Source organism: Atractosteus spatula, chromosome 2, assembly GCF_055471065.1.
Source record: "Atractosteus spatula isolate fAtrSpa1 chromosome 2, fAtrSpa1.hap1, whole genome shotgun sequence".
Classification (NCBI taxonomy): Eukaryota; Metazoa; Chordata; class Actinopteri; order Semionotiformes; family Lepisosteidae; genus Atractosteus; species Atractosteus spatula.
Genome location: NC_142707.1, coordinates 16,936,271 through 16,958,497, shown reverse-complemented (window position 1 = coordinate 16,958,497; position 22,227 = coordinate 16,936,271). Strand labels below are relative to the sequence as shown.

Genomic DNA, 22,227 nt, shown 5'->3' with positions numbered 1-22,227 from the left:
TGCACTGTAATTGAGCCAGGGCATCAGGGTTAACAGCCCCCGTCTTCTCAGAAAGAGAGCCAAGGGATTTTTAATGTACAAACTCTCTTCACTTACCGAAGCTCGACTCACCATCTCATCTTAAGTTTGACGCCTCAGACTGGTCATGGCTACTTTCCCGTCAACAGGGAAAAAAACACCTTTTGCAGAAGTGAGCTTTTTTTTGTAGTCTTTAAGACTATATTTTCAATCGATTCTAACATAATCCTCTAGGAAGTTAGCACTTAAATTGCACTACAGCTATGAACACATATTTTAACATTTTCAGTAAGGTGCTAGTGTTTTTTGTGTGTTTTGCCTTACACAGTACATTAAAATACATCTCTTCACAGAAAAGCACCCTGCATGGTCTCTACAGTGCTGAACAGCAGAATATTGTGCAGCAATTTTGCTAAAAGATACACACAAATTTTACACAAAACAAAATGGATAGAGAACATCACCAGCTTAAAATGCTCTAATGAATATTCATTTGTGCTCTGGTTCGCATTAGGTAAACAGGTCCCACAGGGTAAATTGTGTTCTTATGCTCACTCAGAAGAAGCAAACAAGAACAAAAAGCTTTTTATTGAAAATTCATAATATAGACTTTGATGAATATAGTTGTCATGAAAGCTCACATTTATAAATCCTTGTGGGAAACTACCATTATTTCATACATTATGTCATACTTTTTTGGATTTTGGATTTCATAAGATTTAGAAAATCACATTTGCAATACTGTACTCTGTACCGTAGACATTTTTAAAAAGTTGAGCAATGACTACATTTATCTGAATAATGCCTCTTTCCTTCTGGCTAACCAAGCACTAATTGTTTAATGTGATACTTTTCACACCTATAAATAATTGGAAACAAAGCTTTATTAAAGCCTTTACTTATAAGAAAGTTCTTCAAGGAAAACCATTGGAGTACCTCGTGTAAACCCACACTGAGATTATAACAAGTGAAGCTTCTGTAGACTTCCTCTTTGTTCTTCTAGTAGTAATAAATTAAAAAAAGTATAGGTAAATACGTCCTATTAAACTATTGCAGCAAGGCTATTATTTATGATTAGAACTAAATGTTCAGAAATAGAATTATAATGATAATCTTTCGTTTGGCTTGGGCAGATAATATGCCCACCATAGACCACTATACCTGACACCATCACTAATCACCAATCACAAAGCAACATAAAATTATCTTTGTGGTTTGTGGTGGTCATGACTGTGACCTCTACTGTGTACATTAAAATTGAAACAACTAAGCTGAAAGTAGCTACTGGGTTTAGAGACCATAGAGAATTTTGTCCAAGAATTCCTCTGCAAAAGAATATTTTTTGTGATGAGCTCCCAATTATAGTTTCACCTAATCAGGGAAACAACATAGCTGTTTTTAGCCAATACCACTGAATATTAAAGAATATTCAGAGTAGCAGCTACAAATGCAGGGTAAGGAGACTTTCTACGTTTCTACGTTTCTTTCTACTTTCTACTGCCCATCTAGATCTCATTCAAAGTTGGACTTAAGTCCTAAGACTTTGTGCACTTTCCATTGGAGAAGCTGACAAGGATTGGATAGCTGCGGCTATATCCAGCTATTCCTCTCCTTGCTGGACTTTTAAAATCTCATCATCTGGACTGCGCCTTGCAGTGTCTAATTCTGATCAGTATACACTCAATGTTCATATTATAACCCTCAATAATTAAGCATTATTCCAAACAAGTATTTGTCTGACAAAGACTAGTTCAGAAAATTATTTGTGTTTGTATGAGAGTAATTATTTAGTTGACTACACTAACCTTAAGTGTTAAATCTAATGTATTCTAACCCTGTTATTAGTGTCTTTGTAATCCCTGAGAGACTGATCATCCATTTGCTTCACATATAAATGTATTCTTGTATTTGTTTATTTTGAATGTTCTATTTTTGAATTAATATTGTATTGTTGGAACCTGTGTGCATATGTTACCATTGGTCTCATTGATTTCTAGCAGCCATAAGAAACTCCCTGAATTAACTGTCCCAATTTCTAATTGTTTCAAAACACTACAGCACCTTGCACTTTTACTGATGTCAGCTACAGTAAAAGCAATCTTCAGCAGAATTCAATCCCTATATTATTCCGTACAACAATAATAAATCTGTTTTATTTTCCAACCAAGGAGGTGCAGAATCCTCATTAGTTTTGTACATCAGAAATTGTGAATCATTTAATTTAAATGTACTCTACACATATTCTTTTTGTAACACTGTTTTCAATGCAAGACATAACACTGAATATTGCGCTCATGGTTTGCTTTTTCAATTAGCACTGTTAACATATATATTGTAAAGTACCCGAAGATGATCTTTAAGTTCAGCTGCAGTTGTTAAACCATACTGCCCTTTAGGCTGAAAGATAATGAAATTACCCCTGAAAGCACTTTGTTAAATGACCCGTAACCTTTATTTAGGAGGTAATGATTTTCTAATGTTTTTAATGCAATTTTTATTATGTGTATAAGATTAAACAGTGAAGTTTAAGTACATTTCTGAGTTGCCAGCTGTTTCTTGATGCAAATGTCAATTAAGCCATTCACTTTCTTGAGGAAACCCAAAACTCTGTTAAAATGTACACACATCCTTCCCATAAACAGTGAGGAAAAAACAGTTTGATGCATATCATTCATGTACAGAAATGTATTAATGAATTTTGAAGAAACCATGAAGTTTACTACAAATAGAAACTCCAGTGAAAAGCTGAAAACTCCAGAACAAAAAATTATGTACTGTATGGTACCAAACAAGGCAATTGAAAAAGTTCTAGACATGAAATTTGTAAATATTGAAGTTAACCACAGTTCTCTTAATAGTAACTATATTTTGACCTGGTCTGTAAATTTTGCATATTCTACTGTGTTTTTGAAATATTATTACATATTCCTATTTTTGTAATTAGTTATCAGTATATCTATTATTATTTTTTATCTATTATTTTTCAATATGTAGTACCACAGGGACTAAGTTTTAGCAGTCAGAACTTTTCAAAGCTAATATAAAAGAAAAAAAATCCACTCATTTTAAATATCTATATTTTTAAAAATTCCTAATCTTTGCAGATATTGTGCTTGTAAATTCTGCCATAACTCCTGCACTGCCATCAAGTTGCAGTGCAGTGTAAACACTTTGTCAATTCCTTTCTACAGGAATTGCACTCCCTACTATTTTATTCAACTTTTTTTTCAATGTATTCAACCAAACAATTGAATACCTGAACTGTACAAAACAAACCTGGAAGAACAGGTCTCCAGCTCATCAGATTCTTTATGTAACCTCAGCAACACCCACGTGCCTCTGAATGCTTATTTCTTTCACTACATAAGAAAGGTTGCAAATGAAAGTAGGTCATTTAGACAATTTGATTTGACCAGTAATTAGAAATTAGATAAGTCAATTCAAAATTTCATACTTTACAGCCATTTCTTGAATGAGCCCACCTTAATGGGCTACTAGTGCCAGACACCCACAACATTTTCCTGTACTCCATCCTGGATTAATTGCCATTCACAGTGGTTTCCATTTATTACCTAATGTTCTTGCTTCACTGCTGATTCTGCAATCATCTCCTGGGTTGACACTATCTATACCCTTTTAGGTTTTACACAAATGGATCCTCTCAACCCCCTTTGTTCTAGACTGAAGAGATTTAATTCCTTTGACCCATCTGTTTATGACAATCCCCAGAGACCAGGAATTTTCCTTGTTGCTCTTCTTTGCCCTCCTTCTAGGGATATAATAGTTTCTTTTGAGGTGTGGTGACAAAACTGACCAGTTTTGTAAATAAGCTCTTACTACTACCACCATGTAATTAATCTGTAATTAATCAGAATTTATCTTTGTTTATAGTAAATTCCACACTATTTGCTATATATTGTTCTCAAATTGCGTTGTCATGATGGCCCGACAGAGGTGCCTAAATGAACATTTCTTTTCATGGGTATTAAACAGCTCAGAATCACCCATGAGATTCTGTAGGGTACAGATGCAGCCACACATGATGCACATTATTTTTTCCAAATGTATTACATGTAACATGGTGCATAGCATTTACTGGCCAAAGATGATCGATAGGTGGCACTTGTGGTGCTTTTGATATTAGTAAAATTATTGCTTCATTTAATCTGTTTTTCTACTGTGCATGTTTAAATCCGCTTAATATGAATATTTAACATGGAATTTTACAACTAAAGAGAAATTATGGTAGATGAAAATATAAAAATGGAAGTGTAATGTAAAATGTACCTAATGTACCTAAGGTAATCCAAATTTCAGCAACTAGTAATTTAGTTTTAAACTAGTAACTATTTAACTTTACATTTCAATTATGAAAAATATATTTCAAACATGCTATACTACTACTAATAAACTGTATTTGATATAGCGCCTTTACAGGTGGATTCTCAAAATGCTTTACAGAATGACATCAACAATAAAAAATACACAAGATATGCACAATGAAAATACATAATGAGAGGAGACATTAGATGGGGGTACTGAATACGGTAGGAGCAAAGGGGTAAATAACAGAACCAGCTAAGTAAGTAAAGCCCCTTCTAAAGAAGAAGATTTTGAGTCTAGATTTGAAGGAGTTTAAGGAAGGTGACTCTCTGATATCCTTAGCAATAGTGTTCCAGATCCTTGGGGCATAAGAGGAGAAGGCCCTGTCACCCATAGAGTGTAGACGAGCTTGGGGGACAGATAAAAGACCAGAATTAGAAGTGCAAAGGTCACAGGGCGGGGAGTAGGACGATAGTAGCTCAAACAGGTACTGAGGTGCCAATCCATGCAGATACTTATAGGTGACCATGAGGATTTTGAAGTCGACATGAAACCCGACAGGAAGACAGTGCAAGGACTCCAGGATAGGAGTAATGTGATCCCTTGCATTAGACCTGGTCAGAATTTAAATTGTGGAATTTTGGACATACTGGAGTTTGTTCAATGTGGATTAAGAAACCCCAGAGAGCAGAACATTACAGTAGTCATTTCAGGAGAAGACAAATGCGTTGATCAGCTTCTCAGAAACTGTTAGCGATAACTTAGGATGTAGTCTGGCGATATTTCTGAGGTGAAAGAATGATGTTTTGACAATGTGTTGCACATGTGAGTCAAATGTCATGTCTGAATAAAATATCAGCAATGTTTCCATTTAGACTGAAGCCCAAGTCCTATCCACAGATAGGGTTACAGTATTGGCTTTACAAAATTGATGGGAGGTGCCAATAAGCATGACTTTAGTCTTGTTACAGTTTAGATGAAGGACATTTTGAGTCTTCCATGTTTTTATGTTGGAGATGCAACTAGAGAGAATTGAGACAGTCACATCAGTGTCAGATTTGGTATGGATGTAGATATGAGTATCGTCCAAAAGTGAAAGTTGAGGTCATGTGATCTTAAAAGCTGACCAAGTGGAAACATTGAAATACTGTAAAGTAGGAGGCCCAGTATTGAGCCCTGAGAGCATCAGACTTAACAAGTCCAATTTCAGACCTAAATCCACTAACAGAGACAAAGTGACAGCGATCACTGAGGTAAGACTTGAACCATATAAGAGCAGTATCAGAAACTCCAAACACACTCACAATGATAAAAAAGATATATTGGTTAACAGTGTCAAAAGCAGCACTGAGCTCAAGAAGAATGAGGACAGAAAGAGAACCAGAATCAGAAGCTATAAGAAGATCGTTAGTGACTTTGACCAGTGCAGTTTCTGCACTGTGAAGATATCAGAAACCAGACTTGAAAAGGTTATTTACAATGAGATGGTTATTTAACTGAATTGTAACAGAATTTTCTAGAATTTAGAAGTTGGAGATGGGGTGAAAATTGTTTAGATAGTCCAGAGCCATGTTTGGCTTTTATGGCACAGGGGTAATGGCAGCAGTTTTGAGGATGGTTGGTACAACACCAGTGCTCAAGGATTTATTTATTATATTGATGACAATGGGGCAGAGAGAAATGAAACAGAATTGAAATAAAGTGGTGGGCTTTAAAGCCATACAGTCTGTACCTAACGCACATACAGTAGATGATAGTGGTAGATAAATATAAATAACAAAATACACAACAGTATCCCACCTTGTTCATAAACATTTAATGGAAAACATTTTTTGGAAAAGGTTTGACTTTTTGATCTATATAAAGTTTATATACTGTACTTCATAAACGGTTATAATGTTATATCCTTGTTGTAATAAGAACACTGTACTCACTGTTGTTATTGTAAAAAAAAGTTGTGATACTGCTTTAATACCACTTCATAGGGAATATTAATATGGAATCATGTACCTAATGAAATGTTGGCAGCTAAAAATATATATTTTCTAAATACTTTGACATTTGCTTTAAAGACTTTTGCAGCCCTTATAATTCTAATGGACAATGAAATGCTCATAGATTGTAATGTAGTGCACTGCACCCAAGCAGCAGTTTAGTATAGCAGTTTAGGTGGCCACCTTCTACTCAGAAAGTGAGTAGTTTGATTTCCAGTTGGACCATTGTACCACATCATGGTAATAATAATAATTAATAATTGCTTACACTTATATAGCACTTTTCTGGACACTCCACTCAAAGCACTTTACAGGTAATGGGGACTCCCCTCCACCACCACCAAGGTGCAGCATCCACCTGGATGATGCGACAGCAGCCATAGTGCGCCAGAATGCTCACAGTGGGGAGGAGAGCAGAGTAATGAAACCAATTTATAGATGGGGATTATTAGGAGGCCATGACTGGTAAGGGCCAATGGGAAATTTGGCCAGGACGCCAGGGTTACACCCCTACTCTTTTCGAGAAACGCCCTGGGATTTTTAATGACCACAGAGAGTCAGGACCTCGGTTTTACAGTACATCTCATCCAAAGGACGGCACCTGTTTACAGTATAGTGTCCCCGTCACTATACTGGGACATTAGGACCCACACAGACTGCAGGGTGAGTGCCCCCTGCTGGCCCCACTAACACCTCTTCCAGCAGCAACCTTAGTTTTTCCCAGGAGGTCTCCCATCCAGGTACTGACCAGGCTCACACCTGCTTAGCTTCAGTGGACTGCCAGCTGTGAGATGCAGGGTGATATGGCTGCTGGCTATGGTACAACACACACATATAATAATCGCAATATTAAGCCATAAACAGTAGAACCACAATTATATTCGCCATTGTATTAACAGTTACAACAGATACAAATCTTAACACAAATCTGAAACCTTTTAAAACAGAAGTTATTAACCCTACTTCACACGGTGTGCACAGCGGGTGTTTTGTTTTGATTATACTATAAATGAGTCACTGAGACATACAGTCAAAGGTTTCAAAATGATAAAAATCCTAGCTGCAGAAGATTAAATATCTCTCCAAGCCCATTGTTTCTCATTTCACCTCTGACGGCCACAACCACTCTAATCTCTCCGTCTGTGTTCTCAAAGACGGTTTTCCGAACTCATACATCAGAAAGACTACCAAAACCAAAATTATTCTGCAGCTAGGATCACACCTTCTCCCTTTTCTTAACGACAGACTACTGTTCTTTTAAATTTTCTCCATTCATTGGAAGTTTCATTTCACACCTCTCTACACCTATTCTGACTTCACACCTCTTGATTGGCCTCTCTTTCTGTCCCCTGCTCCCGTCTCTCACTCCTCCTCCCTCCCAGCCTTTGTTCTCCCACTACATTACCTTTGCCTACTGCCTTGTCTCTCTCAAACCTGAAGAAGGCTCCACGGCAGAAACATTGTATTCTCTTTCTTCTTTTTTTCAGCATGGAAGAAACTTATTACTTATTTTTTATATATCCAGCTACGTAAAAAATAAAGTGAGATTCCTGGTTTCTAAAGGATTCTAATTGCTCACTTTAGTATCAGGCGGCCACTGTACTAAACTGCTGCTTGGGCGCAATGTGCTATATTATAGTCTATGAGCATTTTCATTGTCAATTATAAGAAATGCAAATGTAATTAAAACCAATGTCAAAACATTTCCAAAATATCTACGTCACATATTTAGCTGCCAACATTTCTTTAGTTCAGTCCCACAACGGAATAAATTTAAAAAAGGTTAGCACACTGCGATGTCTTGAGATGTGCATGGAGAAATGTGCTGCATTATCCTGCATGCATTCTGAATGGCTGGATCTGTAGGTCACTTTTTATCAACACTAAATATATAATCTTCAAGTATGTGAGAAATCCATGATTTTTTCCTATAAATTAGTCATTGGTCCCCTTATGGTGTTTGCCAATCCTCATATTATTGTATGTGCAAATGTAACTAGTTTGTTCACTAAACCACCATCTAAATTGTTGATATATGTCATGAAGAATGAAAAGCCTAAAACAGATCCCTGCTCAGAATAACACTTACTGGTTTATAAGTGTAATAAATGCATCAATATGTTCCCTTAAATTTATTTCTAAATAATCCAGCAGTGAGAATAACTATATAGAGATGGTTATGTTAGGGATTCGGTACGAGGGACCGAACCAGTGAGTGAACCCACTTGCAGGAGCGAACAAAGCCAAGCCGTAATCCGAAAGCAAGCCGTAATCGTAGGAACGAGCCGAGAGTCCAGGGGAAGCCAGATATCCGAAAGGGAACGAGTACCGAAGCCGAAGCGTGATCCGAAGTCGTAGTCAGTAGAGCAATCCGATAATCCAGGGGTAGCCAGTAATCCGAAACAGAGCGAAAGTAACCAAGCCAAACCGAGATCCGAAAAGCCGAAGTCCAAAGGGAAAAGCCGCAAACCGAAAGCCAAGACGAACACAGGGTAGAAGTAGGAGTAGCGCAACCGGGAAGCTCGAAAGGAAAAACCAATACTGAGCAACGAGGTAGGGACGGACAGGTGTTTAAGTAGGATGAGACGGGGGTGTGGTGGTGAATGGGAAAACTAATAGGTGAACAGATGGATAGGGGCTACGCCTAATTCTGCCTCCTCCGTTGCCGGGAGGCAGGGATTGTAACATTACCCCCCCCTCTACGGGCGGCTCCTGACGCCCTAACGGGACGATCCGGGAAGTTAAGGTGGAAGTCTTGGATGAGGTTGGGGTCCAGAATATCCTTCTCCGAAACCCATGAGCGCTCCTCCGGACCGTAGCCTTCCTAATCGACGAGATATTGTAGGGATCCACGAGACCATCGGGAATCCAGGATTTTATTGACCGTGTAAGCAGGGAGTCCATCAATTACTCGAGGCGGTGGGGGTTTTTGTTGCGGTTTAGACAGGGTGGATCTGTGAAAGGGTTTAAGGAGGGAAACATGGAACGTAGGGTGGATCCGAAGGGTAGAAGGCAAGGCCAGCCGGTAAGTTACTGGGGTAATCTGGGCGAGGACACGAAAAGGACCAATGTACCTGGGAGCAAGCTTGCCAGAAGGTTGCTTAAGAGGAAGGTTATGAGTAGATAACCAAACAAACTGACCACGTCGAAGTCTGGGTGGGATCCGACGGCGCCGATCAGTTACCTTCTTCTGCTGAGCTGAGGTGCGAAGAAGGGTGGCTTTGGCCTTCCTCCAGAAGGTCTTCAGGTTAGAGATGTAGTCCTGAACCGAAGGTACCTCTGTGTTGGGGTGGGAGTCAGGGATCAGAGGAGGCTGATAACCTAAGGCACACTTAAAGTGAGACATGCCAGTAGAAGTAGTATACAATGAGTTGTGTGCATACTCTGCCCATGGGAGCAAGGACACCCAATTATCTTGGGTAGAGGAGATATAAGTCCGTAAATAGGTCAGCAGTTCCTGATTCATGCGTTCTGTCTGACCGTTGGCCTGAGGGTGGTAAGCTGAGGTAAGTGAGACTGAGGCGCCCAGTGACTTACAGAAGGCCCTCCAAAATCGGGAGACAAACTGAGGGCCCCTATCTGAAACAATATCCTTAGGGATGCCATGCAGTCGGAAGATATGCTGTACAAACAATTCTGCTAGTTCTCGAGCTGTAGGTAAAGATGGTAGGGGAATAAAATGAGCAGATTTGGAGAAACAGTCTACCACTACCATAATAGTCGTGTGTCCATGGCTGGGTGGAAGGTCAGTAACAAAATCTACTGAGAGGTGGGTCCAAGGACGATCCGGGATGGGTAAGGGTTGAAGTAGGCCCGCTGCCCTCATCCGGGAAGACTTCATTTGGGAACAGATAGAGCAGGCCTGGACATACTCCTTGATATCCTTAGCCATAGTTGGCCACCAGACGTCTCTGGAGATGAAATCCAAGGTACGGTGGACTCCAGGGTGTCCAGTGAAGCGGGAGTCATGACCCCATTGTAAAACTGCCGATCGGACGGGATGAGAGACAAATAACTTGTCCTGAGGACACTGAGGAGGTACCGTCTGCCCAACCAAGGCTCATCGGACAATCACCTCAAGGTCCCATCTTACCGCAGCCAGGAACTTACCAGACGGAATGATGGGTTCTGGAATCAATTCAGCCTCAGGGGGGTCATGGATCCGTGAGAGGGCATCTGCTTTGACGTTCTTAGAACCTGGAGTGTAGGTGATCAAGAAATTAAACCTGGAAAAAAAAAGGGACCACCTAGCCTGGCGAGGACAAAGACGTTTGGCCGACTGCAGGTACTCCAGGTTTTTGTGATCTGTGTAAATCAAAAAAGGGTGATGAGCACCCTCTAACCAGTGCCTCCATTCCTCCAATGCCAGCTTAATGGCCAAGAGCTCACGGTTACCCACGTCATAGTTCATTTGGGCAGGGGATAACTTCTTAGAGAAGAAGGCACAGGGATGAAGAATCTGTTTTTCTCCATGACGTTGAGAGAGAACAGCCCCCACACCATGGCCAGAAGCATCCACTTCGACTACAAAAGGCAAAGTCGGATCAGGGTGTTTTAGGATGGGGGCTGTTGTGAACAGGTGTTTCAGACGCTGAAATGCTTCTTCGGCTTGAGGGGTCCATTTGCCTTGTCTTGGTCCTTTACGGGTCAAGGAGGTTATGGGAGTGACCACCGAGCTGAAGTTTCGAATAAACTTCCTGTAAAAATTAGCAAAGCCGAGAAATCGTTGAATGTGTTTGAGGTTCTTGGGTGTGGGCCAATCAGTAATCGCCGAGACTTTACTCGAATCCATTTCCACACCCTCTGGAGAGATGACGTAACCTAAAAAATGAATCCTCAAAGCATGGAAGGTACACTTCTCCAGTTTGACATATAGTTTATTCTTGATGAGCCGGGAGAGTACTTCTCTGACATGGAGAACATGATCCTGGAAGGAATCAGAAAAAATTAGAATGTCATCTAGATAGACCAAGACAAATCTTTGTAGGAGATCACGAAAGATGTCATTAATAAAAGACTGAAACACCGCTGGGGCATTAACCAAACCAAAGGGCATGACCAAATATTCGTAATGTCCATGGGTTGTCATGAAAGCCGTCTTCCACTCGTCCCCTTCCCGAATGCGGATTAGATTATAGGCCCCTCGTAAATCCAGTTTGGTGAAGACTCTGCCTTCCGCCTCTCCTCCATCCACCAGGGCCGCCGGTCTGTACAAGACTATGCTATAGATTTTCAAGTAGCAGCAGCGGAGACTCACTGGAACGACGAGGTCCTTATTTTTCTTTTCCGTCAAGGGCTCAGTATTCTGTTGGGGATTCGGTACGAGGGACCGAACCAGTGAGTGAACCCACTTGCAGGAGCGAACAAAGCCAAGCCGTAATCTGAAAGCAAGCCGTAATCGTAGGAACGAGCCGAGAGTCCAGGGGAAGCCAGATATCCGAAAGGGAACGAGTACCGAAGCCGAAGCATGATCCGAAGTCGTAGTCAGTAGAGCAATCCGATAATCCAGGGGTAGCCAGTGATCCGAAACAGAGCGAAAGTAACCAAGCCAAACCGAGATCCGAAAAGCCAAAGTCCAAAGGGAAAAGCCGCAAACCGAAAGCCAAGACGAACACAGGGTAGAAGTAGGAGTAGCGCAACCGGGAAGCTCGAAAGGAAAAACCAATACTGAGCAACGAGGTAGGGACGGACAGGTGTTTAAGTAGGATGAGACGGGGGTGTGGTGGTGAATGGGAAAACTATTAGGTGAACAGATGGATAGGGGCTACGCCTACTTCTGCCTCCTCCGTTGCCGGGAGGCAGGGATCGTAACAGGTTATTTACACGTATTGTAGAAGGTTTTATTGCTACATTTCTTAACTGCTACATTAAAACCTGCAATTGACCACCTTTTTGTATTTTTAAATGCATAATACACTACAGTATTTTATAAATAGGAATTTTATTCATTAACACATTGTAACATGACTTTTTGTGTTTAGCAGAATCTATGCTGTTCTTCTACAATACTAATTAAAAATTTAATGTACTTCTTTTAAGTAAACAAAGATTACACATACTAGACTTATCTATATTTAAAATCTATCAATATAAATGATAGATATGGTAACAAACACTTTACATTTAAATGTACTATTTAAATACAATAAAATTAGACTTCATTTTCAATTGATAGATATCTGTGCTTTAACTGACAAACATACTGCAGAAAGTATAAAGCCAATGAGGTCTTTGACTATAGACCTGTTAACAATAAAAAATAACACATAACACAATGAATGTCTTCTATTTAATCAATTTAAGCAAGAACAACTTTGATTATTAACTCCTGAATAGCTTGATCTTAGCTCAAGTCATCTTGGAACTAAAACATTGCTTCCAATTATCAGTCTACTACAAGAAGGCAGATACTAAACAAGTATTAGCATTTCATCTTTCAAAAAAAAACACGTGATTTTTTACATACTGTACCTCATAACAGTGATTGTTTACACTGTAAAATGTTTAATGTTTTGTTTTAAATGCGGAGGGGCTAACAAGTACCTGATACAATAATCTGATATGTCAAATAATTTTCTCATAGAAACCTTGGCCTCCTTTAATTCAGTTCTCATGGATTTTTCTTAGCTTCAATGAGATGCCCATGTGATACAGAATGCAGTCAAACGTCTTGTGACAGCAAACCTGTCAAGATGTCAACACATTTCCTAAACAGATGTGGCAACTTGTACTAATGTATAATACATTTACTGAATCCCCACAATTTGCTCTTTAAGTTCTTTGCTTTTCAAGAGTACAAGTGAACAGATGTGTTAGGGAGATAATGAAAAAAATTATCTGAAATGTAAGGAAGTGCATGTGCTACAACTGGCAGAGGGATTTTGTTTTCAAGAGGTAAAGATGCGTGACACATTGCCAGCAAATAAAGGGAAGCCCTTTGTTTTGAGTGTCTTCCTAAAAGCTTTTTACTTCACAGCACAAATCACTATTGATGAACAAAGAACTAAAAACAAAAGCATTAACTGCTTTTTAAACTGCTTTGATTTATTGACAGAAGAAGAGCAGAACAGACTGTGTTAATATTTTTTATTAAAGCACACTAATGCAGCCACACAAGAGACCTATTATTGATCTACCTCTTGACGACACACAACACAAGCGTTTTATCCCCCTTTTTCTTTTAATAACAAGATATTTTTTTGTTGGGACGCAGGACTGCTATCAACTTCAAAAACATAAAAATTAAAGAAAAAATTCAGCCTATTTCATTTTCCCCTTTGGCATAAATTGAATACTTACCTCCATCAGAAGTGGTGATAAAGACCTCCTTACTGTTGATTGTGTGAACCCCATTGAAGACTTGGATACAGAGCTTGTACTGCGTATTGGGATGCAACTCTCCAATCACTGCAGAGTTAATATCAGGTGGAAATGTGACAGAGTGGTTGGAGTGTGAAGAGTTAATGAAGAGTGTGTAGAGGTCCACGTCACCTTGCATGTCCTGTAGTGCTGGAGAGATTGCACAAACAGGAACAAACGCAATGATTCAGAAGAGTTCCTCTCCAATCAAGAGGTTTGACCAAAAAAGCTGATAAGGGTGGATGAAAGTTTCTGAACATCTCTCCATTTCAACAAAATGTTGGTTGTCAGATAATCACTTAAATATTCCTGTTTAAAAATCCCCCATCTTTAGCATAATTATTAATTAACAATAACATTAAAATAAAACAATAACAACATTTAACAATAAAAGTGCATTCTGAACATCTGAAATGCGGTGCAATTAATAAACTATGTTACTAATCTAATCTACTCTTAACACTTATTCATTGAATACTTATTCACGAAACGTGTTATGCTGTGCATATACATTAAATTTACAATGTACTGTACATAAAAAACAAAGCAATTAAAGACAGATGTCTATTTTAACAGAAGTATGATTTGTATGTTATAAAAAGAACTACCATTTGCATGTCAGAATAACAATTAGGCTAAAATCATAAATTATGAATTCAGATTTGCAGAAGTTAATTTTTAATTTTTACTGAAAAGCTGCATTTTGGAAAAAAAGCAGGACATGATTATAAATGGTTTCAAAAGGTTCCTTTAATTTTAAACTATATGCCGGTTCAAAGTATATCAAGGACAACTACGATGAATTAATCTGTACAATTCAGACAGAGGAAATATTTAATATGGAAAATATTTAAATGATTGTCTAGTAATCGAGTATACGGTACAGTTAAAGGGTGGAACTTAAGAGCGGCAGCTGCGATGAATTCTGAACATGAATTAACTCTCAGTCCAATCACAGCACTACAGGAGACTGGTCTCACCTTAACCTGGAAGGGTGGTTCTTACCTGAATATGTGTATTGCACTAATAAATCCTAATAAGGGAGATACAAATGACTATATCATATCATCTGTACTGGTGTAAGTGTGTGTGTGTGTTTGTGTCTGTGTGTGCCCTGTGTTGGACTGGTGCCTATCCAGGGTTTATCTCATCTTGTGCCCATTGCCTACTGGCATTGACTCCAACTCCCCTGCGACCCTGTATTGGATAAAGTGGTTAGAAAATGGATGAGTTTGAACTCATGGGATTTTCAAATAACTTTTTTCTTAAAATCATTTTTTTCATTGTTTTAAATGTAAACGTAAAAATCTGGATTCTATTTGCCACAAACAAAACAAAAGTGTACACTATAGAACGTTAAAAAGGTTTGAAAGTCATTCTACAACAGTGGATTAGTCATTTATAAAAATTCAGTACAAGACGATAATAAGTCTTACTTGGTTGACTCCAGTTAACTTCTATAGCAGTATGATTCAATGTCTGGGCTTCCAGAGTGCTTGGTTTTACAGGAACTCCAGCCAGTGTTGTGCCATTGACCTCATTCCCAGAGGTGAATCCCACATCATTGTGTACCAGAAGCCTGTACTGATATGTTGTAAACCTTTGGCAAACAAAGAAAGCAGAAATAATTGTTCAAAACACTTAAATGTTATCAAATCCAATGCTGCCACATCCTCAGCTAAAGTACAAAAGTCTGAAGTTCTAAAGGCCTGAAAACAGCCTTTCTGCATGTGAAGAAATATGACAATTGCCTACAAAAGATTAGCAGGAAACAATTTGATTCCAGAATATTTGCTTAATATATCTTTAAACAGTATTAAAAGATGGCATCAGTGCACAAAACAGATTGGTACACACCACCACAGTTTGTTTTAAAGCTAATTTTTGTAATCTCACCTGCTAAGGCCTTTATCTTCATAAAACAATTTGGCTCCTGCGTAAATATTGTACCACAGATTCAAATCTTCAGGGGGATGGGAGGCCAATGGTTGGTAGATTTTTCGTCTCAATAGTTCATATCTGTGGGCAGGATGAAGCACATGGATTATCAGAGCTCTTCTTTGTGACAATTCTCTTGCTGTTTTTCTCACCTCTATTGCTGGGTCCATGTTCCCCCCCCCCAACTTTAATGCTAATTTTTCCATAATCAAAACGGCTCAGCTTAATGTACGGTTTATAAGCCCTGTTAAATAAACACAGCACACATAAGCAGTCATGAATTTTAATGATCTTTCTTGAGAATAGGCCTTTATTTTATGGCCTAATCAGTTCTGAAACAGAAGAAAAGCAATGGTATGTATCCTCATAAATGCAATAACGAGAAGTTACAAGAGGTTCTCTTAGATGGCATTATTCCTCAAGAGATACGTATTCTTTGTTTCTTAAATGTACCATCTCAATTACTTGAAAACAAAAGCATTGGGTCTACATTGCAAAACATTTTTATTAGTTAAGATTCTCTGTTTTTCCCAGATTGATAACAAAATAAGTCTAACAATCAAAAAATTGAAAAAAATGAAAACTTCACCTGGGATTAGGAATATGCATTACTTTTTAAAGAACTCATAGAATTTAAAAAGGATAAAAAAACTAAGATGAACATAATACAGAACATTTGAAAAGTGCAGTCATTCACATATGTAGATGTACTACAATAATATGGTTAGATGCAGAAAAGAAACAACATATCTGGGTTATTCAGAAACAGTCTGGTGTTGGTCATTTATTAATATTATTAATACTTTAAACACCTACACAACATTTATTCACACTTGGACAATGATACCTTCTGTTTTATGGGGTATTCGACAAGAGTGCCCATTGTTATATTATTGCTTGTAATCTTATTAGAACCACAAGCTATTAAACAACATGCCAGCATTTCTCCCTTTGCTATACAGAGAACAACACATATTTTTCATCATGCTAACCAGATTTAATTTTTCAGTATGATGGCTTTACATCAGGCCCCCATATATTATATTAATATTAATAAAACATTAGGAGCATTTGATAAATTAGATATCACTGGATATAAGATAAATTGGTCAAAGTTATTTCTCAGACCTTTTAACAACACAGCCAAAATAATTCACTATTCAGTCAATTTTCTTGGGCTTCTATTACTTAGGTACTAGGACCTCCTCTAGCCTTTAGCAAATTTGTTAATTTGTTTATTTGCTTATTCTCCTTAATAAAATCAAAGCAGATGTTATTTATGCCCACAGTGTATGTTTGAATATGCATTCTAATAATTAATATACTTACTTGTGTTAATAATTTACTTTCCATGTTCCATGTTATTATTTGGAGGGGAATCAGTTAACAACATTAAAGTTTTGTTTTGTCCTTATTTCATTTTAAATACTACAATTAGGCTTTCAGTTGGTGACCCAATAAAGATGGATAAAATGCAAGTTAGTTAGGTTTTTGGTACTCAATTAAGGAGATATTAATCTAGCCAATAAAACTTTAGGATTTATGACACTTTCTTGACAAGTATGCCCTATAATAGCAAACTCAACAGAATTTGGGAAAAAAGTAAACCTCTTTTTCGACACAACATTTCAGAACGTTTATGTAATGGTACTTTCAACTTACTGCTTCTCATCCTCCTACCTATCAACCTATTGACTTCTAAGGATGTTCACTTGGTAACATTGTTGATAATTAATGCCTACAGTATTTTTGACCACGTGTTTTTGGGGTTCCTAACCTGTAGCTCAATCATTACCCTCCAGGCTCCCCTGTAGGTACTCCAGATTTTTATTAGGTAATCAATAAAGTAACTGTGATTAATTCTACAAAAAACAATTATCTTTAAAATTAAAAACAAATTGGTACAGAAGGACTGTACATTAATGGAAGTAAGGTATTTTTCAAAACCAGCAATTTCACCATTGGATTTCAAAAGACAATAAAAATCTTTTTAAATCACAAAAAGACAATGATAGATTGGCACTGATGAATGATAGTAAAAAAGTAAGAAAGCAAACCTGGAATACTGGCATGCTGCTATGTGAAATTTTTCTGCCTAATATTCTCCTGGGAAAAATCAACCATCCCAAGATCCATGCATTTCCTAACAGACTTAATAAATGACAGGACAATTTCCCATAGCAAGTCAACTGCGAAAAGAGTATTTACTGCAGACTGCTGATCTGCACAAAAACAAATATAAAGAACTGATTAAAGTGTTTGGCAGTATATCTGGAGTTACTGAGTTACTGTAGTTAGTATTAGTATGTTTCCTCTTTTAGGAATCTCGCTCATCAACAGATCTACTTTGTACAGTACTTGAACAATGAGCCTATGCAAGACCACAGACGTTTCAAGATGGTAATTACTTCTGACCCTCTCTGTCACAGATGTATTAAGGGTGCAATTATTTGCATACTGTATGTTTTGAGAGCTATTTAACAGAATATTTAGTTATGTTATTGAATAGAATTTTATATGGCTATGTAATAAATACAAGTTTTTTACACTATCTGATGTTGTTACTTACCAATGCAATAACATTACTAAACCAACCGAAAGACAGAATTTAGATTTCAGATCATTTTAAGGTACAACGCTTCAGTAAGTCTTAGAGCAACTGGAATTGGAACTTAGTGGATTTGGAGGATAATGATGATGACTAGAATTAGTATACTGTATGCATTTTGGTATACCATGAAATCTGAAATTGTGCAATTTATAATGATTACTACCTGTAGTATAGTATGTTAGGTATTCTCTGCTTTCTATCCTTGCATGTGTGTACCATTCATCAATGTGTGACTGGATGGAGATGATGGTCCACCCTGTGGAGTGGGGTTACTAATTCTTGAGAAGAGACTGCTGTCATACTACTGAGAGTCTTTGCATTAAAAGGTGTTTGAGAAAAGAATTCCATATTTCATTCCATGTTTCATCTAGGTGGATGCTGCACATTGGTGGTGGTGGAGGGGACAGGTAAGTCCCCATTACCTGTAAAGTGCTTTGAGTGGAATGTCCAGAAAAGCACTATATAATTTATGATGATGATGATTTCAAGCCTTCAAGCATGTGCGGTGTGCAATACTGAGTAGCTGAAAAGTGGTTGTACATTGTGATACAACATAATTCTGAAAGTTGCACGAAATACAGTACAGACAACCGGAGCAAGCAATACAGTATGTAGTTAAATAAGATGATTTGTATGTATTCAGCAGTTCAGATAATTCAACAAAAAAGCTTATGAAGAGATCACAAATATGTTTGTGTATAATTCAATGTATGCCTAATACTGAAATTCTGAACATTTGACAAGAGGAGTCAATGTAATGAAGTGAATATAAAAAAAAATGTCTTTGGCTGGAATGACTAACTGTATGTAAAAACGTCAATGACCGAGCCTCACAACCTTTGATGTACTCTTTGCTCACATAACTCAAATTCTTTACCTTGCGTTATCTGATTGATATTGCAAATATATGGCTACATGTGGCTACATATATGGTACAGTGCCTGAAATGACAATCCTGACTTACTGTATTTGGTTTTGACTGAAATTATTTTAGACAAAATAATTCTGGTGATGTCCTTCGGTGATGACATTCACAATTTTTTCTTCTCATGCACATTGTAAATATTGAACTGGTGTTCTTATGGATCAGAGCTGTTGAGTTTAAATAATTACGAAGCTAGATCAGATTTACGGTAAACACACTGTAATAACCATTACCCTGTGCATGTATCTGTAGATCTTCAGATCACTGAGCAGGTTATTGCAGACTATAGATTACATGGTACATTCTGTATTTATTTAAAAGTATTATGCAACCTTTTGTAGACAACATGAGTTTATTAAAAGCATAAATGTTAATGCAGCTTTGTATTTGTCTAAGAAAATGTTCCACCATGAACATTATAAGCGAAAAATGCGGTGGTTTTGGTCTACCAGGAATCTACCTCAGATAATTAGAAATATGAAGAATTCATACACATAATCAACTTTTATTCAATATAAAAAATTGAAATGTAAACTTTTAACAAATGAAGTAAAAAACACATTTTAACGCAGATGAAGATGGGAGGATTCTTATTTCTACAATGTCAAAGATTGATCTAATTTCTACAATATCTTTGAAGAAAGAGGGATGTTCACATCATGTACTGTACCATAAATTACAGTAGCTAGGATGGTTTAGCAATAAGTTAGTTATGAAGAGACATATCCAAATGACTAAATCAATTTTTAACTGCTTTATCCAATACATGGTTGCGGGGGAGACGGAGCCTATCCCAGAAAATATGGACAGACGGCAGGGTACCAGTCTATCACAGGGTACACACACACAAACATGCACACAATCTCACCAGGTTCTATGGGTTGTGGGAGGAAATCAGAACACCCAGAGGGAAACCCAGGAGAACATGGAGAGAGCATACAGTACAAACTCCACATAGGCTGCACTCAAGGAATTGAACCCAGGGCTCCACTACAGCAAGGTAGCAAAGTTAACCACCGTGCCACCATGCCATCTCCAAATTACTAAAGAATTTAATTTAAATAAACAATGTTTCTTATGCTTACTACTGTAAATTGGATAAACATCTTTTTGAAATAGTGGGTGTCAGTTTGTGTCTGCTTGAATTTGTAAAGGGTATTTGTAATCAAAATAAATACTAATCAGCTGTTTACACAGTATGTTTGGCTGTTTTTTGGGAATGCAATCAATATTACTTGAAGAATCTGTTTAAACCTGGATGATATGTAATTGATAAGTAGGGTGAATGTGAAAAATGGTCACAAATGATGGACATTGTTTTGAATTTCATTAAGCATTACAGTATTATTCTACTTTACTGTAATTTTCAACAATAGTTATTTGTTAATTTAATACTTTACTTTCATACTTTTTTCACATTTTGAACACCTTCAAAAAAGTGGTTCATTCTAATGCAATTAGTTGCCAATTATAGCGAATCATGAAAACCATCCAGTTAGAGACATTTGTATTTTAGTGTCAGTGAAACAAGTAGCTGGGCTTACCTCAGATTTGGTCCATTAGGTCTTGATGGTGATTGCCAGGAAATAGCAAGAAATGACTCACTAACAGCAATAACTGACAGGGGGTGAAGGCCCTGTGGAATTGTGGGTAATGTAGTCACAAAGGTAGGTAAGCTCTCTGTGCACCCTCCTGAGTGACCACCACCACCAGAGCAAGCCAAAATGGTAACTGTGTAGTTACTATATGGAATCAGTTTAGTAACAGTATAATTCAACTCTGAGATGTTTGTGATAGAGATACGAGGATCTGGCAGGCGTATTTCATAGCGAAGGATTTCCCCATTTGAAATTAGTGGAGCACTCCATGTCACCTGGAAATACAACATCAAAAACTGAAGCACAATAAGTTTGTCTGTATTCAAAATTATATTAAAACCAATAAAAAGCCAGTGCTTATTTACTAGTATATAACCCTGAGAAATCTATCTGTGCACTTCATAATGTTTAGGATCAAAGCAGCAAATTAGGATGAATATTTTAGGAAGGTGTATCTACTAGAAGCACTGTAAATTATACACGTAAAGATTTGCTAAGATTCTGAATGAAATTTTAAACAATTTTTATTGTTTGACAGATAAATAAAAATGTGCAAACCATAAGAAGCATTAGTATCATATGATCTGGAAACAAAAGTGAGAAATCTTTTGATGCCACATTTATTTTGTAAAAATATGTCATTTAAATGACCAAATTAAATAAAGAGTTTAATTTATAAGTTTTTATAATCCCTTAAACTGAACAAGATGTGATTGACAGATTGGATTCAAGGGAGCATTCTAGGTCTTTATTATGCTAGAATTCTTAAAAGGAATGCATATTAAGTATTCTACTTTGGTATTATTATACTGTACATATAGATGTTAGTTCATGCTTTGAGACCAAAAAGACTAACACTTGTGCAGCAATTCTTTGCATACAACTAAACATCCTCCAAGTAGTTCAGAGCTTGTCCCAAGTACTTTTCAGATCTTTGACCGTGTGAAAGAAGGCAAGTTCTGTGCTGTACAGTATGACAACAAGCAGGGCAAGTATGACTTACACTGCAACCAAAACAATCTAAAGGATCTTAAGAAATATCAGGAAACTTGTGAGTCACTGGAATACATGTTTTGAAAAACATAGGAACTATATAGAGATAAGATACACTGCACAATTTGACACGTGGTGACTTGTTTTGTTGATTGCTTCTAGACTTATTTTTGGTTTTTAACACCATTATACTGTAACAGCTTTTTTTGTGAAAACAAATTAAAAACAAGAATTTGAGTGATTTAATATTAACGTTGTCTTTGTTTAGAGAAGCATTTCCACCAATATTTTTGGCACCTGTACAGGTCTGAATAAAAATGTGCATGTGGGTGTATTTGTACAAAGATGATTCTAAGCTGCAAAGCCCTCTTGTTTGGTTACATTGATTTCCCTTGAATCCAGCCTGTATACAAGCCAAAAACACTGCTAGCTGCCCTGTTCTCTCGAGTATATTTTCTATTGAATTAC

At 37.4% G+C, this 22,227-nt stretch overlaps 1 protein-coding gene across 1 annotated transcript in view; it reads right to left on the bottom strand.

The window, feature by feature from the left end:
* ush2a (Usher syndrome 2A (autosomal recessive, mild)) overlaps positions 1-22,227 on the bottom strand; it is a 405,544-nt gene that overhangs the window by 130,968 nt on the left and 252,349 nt on the right. Inside the window, exons 41-44 of the mRNA XM_088939657.1 lie at positions 20,713-21,041; positions 15,591-15,713; positions 15,131-15,294; positions 13,635-13,844 (exon numbers count right to left, since the gene is read on the bottom strand). Coding sequence (XP_088795783.1) covers positions 13,635-13,844; positions 15,131-15,294; positions 15,591-15,713; positions 20,713-21,041 — 826 coding nt within the window. The remainder of the gene's footprint in view (positions 1-13,634; positions 13,845-15,130; positions 15,295-15,590; positions 15,714-20,712; positions 21,042-22,227) is intronic.